The sequence below is a fragment of the Opisthorchis viverrini genome, assembly GCF_000715545.1.
Source record: "Opisthorchis viverrini unplaced genomic scaffold opera_v5_96, whole genome shotgun sequence".
In the NCBI taxonomy this organism is placed as follows: domain Eukaryota; kingdom Metazoa; phylum Platyhelminthes; class Trematoda; order Opisthorchiida; family Opisthorchiidae; genus Opisthorchis; species Opisthorchis viverrini.
In genome coordinates this window covers 499,448-501,979 of record NW_008751749.1, presented here as the reverse complement: position 1 = coordinate 501,979, position 2,532 = coordinate 499,448, and the positions used below count along the sequence as shown (strand labels likewise).

Sequence of the window (2,532 nt, the reverse complement as noted above, 5' to 3'; positions counted from 1 at the left end):
TTTTCCCACAGAACTGACCCAAAACTGCTACCTACCATGCCTCCCACCATCATCGCTATCAGCTATCAGAACACAGATATCCCTGTAATGCACGCAGTAACCGGCACTCAAACCTCTTTCCCTATGTTGTTCTGTGCATTGTGTTTATGGACCTCTTACTGATGTTCTCTACCAAAAAGACGAGAATGGTCAGCGAGCATTCCGTTCATTGCAATGAGTGCTTTTAGCTGATTACTTATTTCATACGTCTCCTATTTACACCCCCTATTTCCAGACAAACCAAAATGACCGTTCTCATCCGGCTGAACCAAATGTCCCATGTAAGTCTGATTCGGCCGCAACACGTCATCTTGATCGCTACAGCAGCAGGCTGTGTCTGTCTGTCTATCCGTCTGTCTGTCTTATGCATTTGTTTTAGAATTTGCGCAACCCTGGACGAGTACCACCTGGATGTTTCTCACTGACTGAGGCAATGAATGAGGCAGTGCAGTCATAATAGAACACACGTGAAAATCTACCAACTACCTAGCAATTTAGTTTGTCTGGTTCTGTGTGCACTATTCATGATTGAATGATCCCGGTCAACTACGGCCGATTTTTCGCGCGTTCGTTGATGATGGCTCCTAACCTCGAGAGAGAACTGTGAGATGGGTGTAATGTATCGATCTTCCGGTGTGTTCGAGAATCTAGTATTATATATATATATATATATATATATATCAACACATGACAAGCTCAGAGTAGTGGTATAGTTCATTTTTGAAACGTTTAAACAACTAAATGACTTTTGAGTTTAAACCCAGTCGTATCGACCGAAAATGAGTTTGTCGTACACTGTATTTCACTGCACATCTTCTGTTTGTGCTAACAATCTCTCCTTTGGTGTCAGCAACAATTCTTCCACTGTCAGTAAGAAGGCAGATTTGGGGAAGAAAGCACATCCAACTCAGTCATATGTACATTTTGCTTTGATCACAATGGAAAGATGAACAAATTAAACTTAAATCGACTTGGTTTGAACGTTCTCCCATCTGTCTAAATGAGAGTTCCATAGTGATCTTGTAGTACAGAACCCAGACCCTGAGAAGCCAACAAAAGCAGAGCCTTATATCACATAATTGTTCTGGTTGGTTATTTTGTACTAGTAAGCATCTCCATGTGGCCATATCCTTCACCCTAAAGCTAGGTTAAAATTTCAAGCACATGTCTTGATAACGACCGTATCCTTCAGCCAATACGGATGCGTTCATCTCATGTGATTCCAGACCAGGACGGCAGATAAGCCATTCACCGTTTTGCTCAGCCGTTACACTCTGAGGTTTCCCCCATCGGCAAGATAAATGTAAACAGGGGTGGGCATACACAGTCTGGTCTTTAGATGAATGTGTTGCGCTCAAGCGTTGGCAGAATCGTCTTCAAACCGGGTCGGGTGCTGTCACAGCTTGTGTCGTGCGACACAGACTGTGCAGCCGATTGAAATGAAATTTGGATTGCATACTCTCCACTACATTTTGTGCCAACTCTTGCGAACTTTGACGGAAGAAAGTTATAGCAATTTAAGTGAAGAACCATGCTGTTGGAAGTAGTTTGGGGATCTCGTTGTCAAGACAAGAGCACCGAGTGGGAAGGTGCACAACCTACCTGTTACGTCTTGGTTGCTTCTGAATGCGTCAAGTCACATTATCTTACCCCCATGCTTTCTTTGTGTTGATACACACCCAATGGGTGTCAGAGATGGTACAGTGTCGTTTATCTCCATTTTCTTACTACATTGTGCTCGCTGACCGTACTCAGATCTTATCGAGAAGCCTTCCTTACCACTGTAGATTCTCACGAGCGTCTGGGACCTCCACCTCATTATCCTCCACGGCCGGAACTACCGAATGGTCCTCCCCCACTTCCTTTCCCAAAGCCTCAACTGCCTGGCCTCCCCGCACCACCGTTGACAGCAGTTGGGTCGCAAGAAGAAATTGAACGAGTAAGCAAGCTACTTGGCCGGGATCCTCTTCCACGTTTTCCATGCACTGAGCTAACTTCACAATCTTACAGATTTGCATGAATCCACAGTTCACGTTTAGAGTTCAAACACCACCTTTGTTTGAATGGCTCCCAAATGCTCAGTCCAGAGAGCTTGAACGACTGATCCTTATTAGATGCTTTCTTAGATCTTCTCATATGAACGAGCCGCCAAGTTAGGCTTCTCTACGAATTTACTTCTCAGACCAAACTACGGCAACTGTGTCAATTGATTTTTATGTATACTGAGCCCTGTCGACTTCTGGCAGGCTTTTGTGGTCCATGTGGCTACTCTCCGCCAATGCGAGTCCCTCTCAGGTTAGACTGTTGGGTTTTTAACCATCCGTTGCCTATAAACGCATGCCAAAAGTGCGAAAATGAAGTCACAAATGTCCTTGTGTGCGTTAGGAAGGTCTGAAATGTTGACGAATCGTTTCAACTGTTGGGGACATGGGAAACGTTAGAGCGTACATGGAGCGGCGTCTGTGTTTACCACCGGAGCTGCTTTTTGGACCT

At 44.7% G+C, this 2,532-nt stretch overlaps 1 protein-coding gene across 1 annotated transcript in view; it reads left to right on the top strand.

Moving 5' to 3' along the window:
- T265_05126 (hypothetical protein) overlaps positions 1–2,532 on the top strand; it is a gene marked incomplete at both ends in the record, with an annotated part of 13,429 nt that overhangs the window by 8,186 nt on the left and 2,711 nt on the right. The window contains 2 exons of the mRNA XM_009170050.1: positions 275–320; positions 1,827–1,978. Of these exons, the coding sequence (XP_009168314.1) occupies positions 275–320; positions 1,827–1,978 (198 nt within the window). The remainder of the gene's footprint in view (positions 1–274; positions 321–1,826; positions 1,979–2,532) is intronic.